At 58.4% G+C, this 1,150-nt stretch overlaps 1 protein-coding gene across 1 annotated transcript in view; it reads right to left on the reverse strand.

The window, feature by feature from the left end:
- The window catches only part of ACAP1 (ArfGAP with coiled-coil, ankyrin repeat and PH domains 1), a 16,590-nt gene extending 15,440 nt beyond the window's left edge, over window positions 1-1,150 (reverse strand). The window contains exons 1-2 of the mRNA XM_011994596.1: window positions 1,009-1,150; window positions 428-485 (exon numbers count right to left, since the gene is read on the reverse strand). Of these exons, the coding sequence (XP_011849986.1) occupies window positions 428-485; window positions 1,009-1,061 (111 nt within the window). The 5' untranslated portion in view covers window positions 1,062-1,150. The remainder of the gene's footprint in view (window positions 1-427; window positions 486-1,008) is intronic.

The raw sequence follows: 1,150 nt of genomic DNA on the forward strand, positions 1-1,150 counted from the left end.
CTGCAACCTCCGCCTCCCAGGTTCAAGCGATTCCTCTGCCTCAGCCTCCTGAGTAGCTGGAACTACAGATGGGCGCCACCACGCCTGGCTGATTTTTGCATTTTTAGTAGAGATGGGGCTTCACCATGTTGGCCAGGCTGGTCTTGAACTCCTGACCTCAGGCGATCCATTCGCCTTGGCCTCCCAAAGTGCTGGGATTACAGGCATGAGCTACCACGCCCGGCCCAGAAGTAAGTCTTGTTTTCCAAGATCCTGAGCTTCTTGAGGGTACAGAACCACCTTTTTTGCTTCTCTGGAGTCTCCAAAATATTTCCCCTACACAGTATTCAATAATCCCTGGAACGCATTCTCTGTCTCCAGCTTTCTCCCTGGCCCTACCCCTCTCAACCTAATCCACTCCAGGGTCACCTCTCCATGTCAGGGTCACCTTTTCCAGACGGGTCTCCAAGTCTGACACGTCGGCTTCCACCATTTCAATAGAGGCTCTGGGAAAGAGGGGGTCATGGGAACAGAGCTTGGGTCGGTCTGGTCTGTCTGCCTCATCAGGCGGGATGGAGCCGCAGGGCGGTGGGTATGGAGGAGAAAGCTGCAGAGTTGAGAGGCTCGCCCCCCACCCGCCCACTTGTGCTCTGCCCGCTCTGCAGTCTGGGAGCTACCACAGCCCAGGCCAGAGCAGGAAGGGTAGAAGGAGGGTGGATGTGGCCAGGGCAGGAAGTTGCTAACCGCCCCAGAGCAGGTGCTGGGGGAAGGGCAGGGGTCCCACTGAGAGGCCAGAGGGAATGCCAGCTCTAGGGCTGAGGGAAACTGCAGAAGCCAGAAGGAGCATGCAGGGCCGGAGAGCATTGGAGTACCCTGCTTTGATAGCTGGGGTACCACTTTGGCCCACAGGCTCGCTCCTGCCTCTTGGAGGCCTGCTCCCTGGAAGGAGATCTGGCCTGGGGAAAGGTGTGTGTGTGCTGGGGGTGTTAGACTTTTCCCTCCTTAGCCCCCAGACCAGTTCACACTTACCGGAAACGGGGTGAGTCCTTGAGACACTCTTCGAAATCCAGCTTGACCGTCATCTCAGCTTGCCTGCTGTGGGGCCAGCGGGCCCTGGAGGCCGGACGCCTGGGGATGCAGGTGGAGGCACTTTCTGTCCCAGGAGGTGGAG

The sequence above is a fragment of the Mandrillus leucophaeus genome, unplaced genomic scaffold, assembly GCF_000951045.1.
Source record: "Mandrillus leucophaeus isolate KB7577 unplaced genomic scaffold, Mleu.le_1.0 Scaffold46, whole genome shotgun sequence".
Taxonomy (NCBI): domain Eukaryota; kingdom Metazoa; phylum Chordata; class Mammalia; order Primates; family Cercopithecidae; genus Mandrillus; species Mandrillus leucophaeus.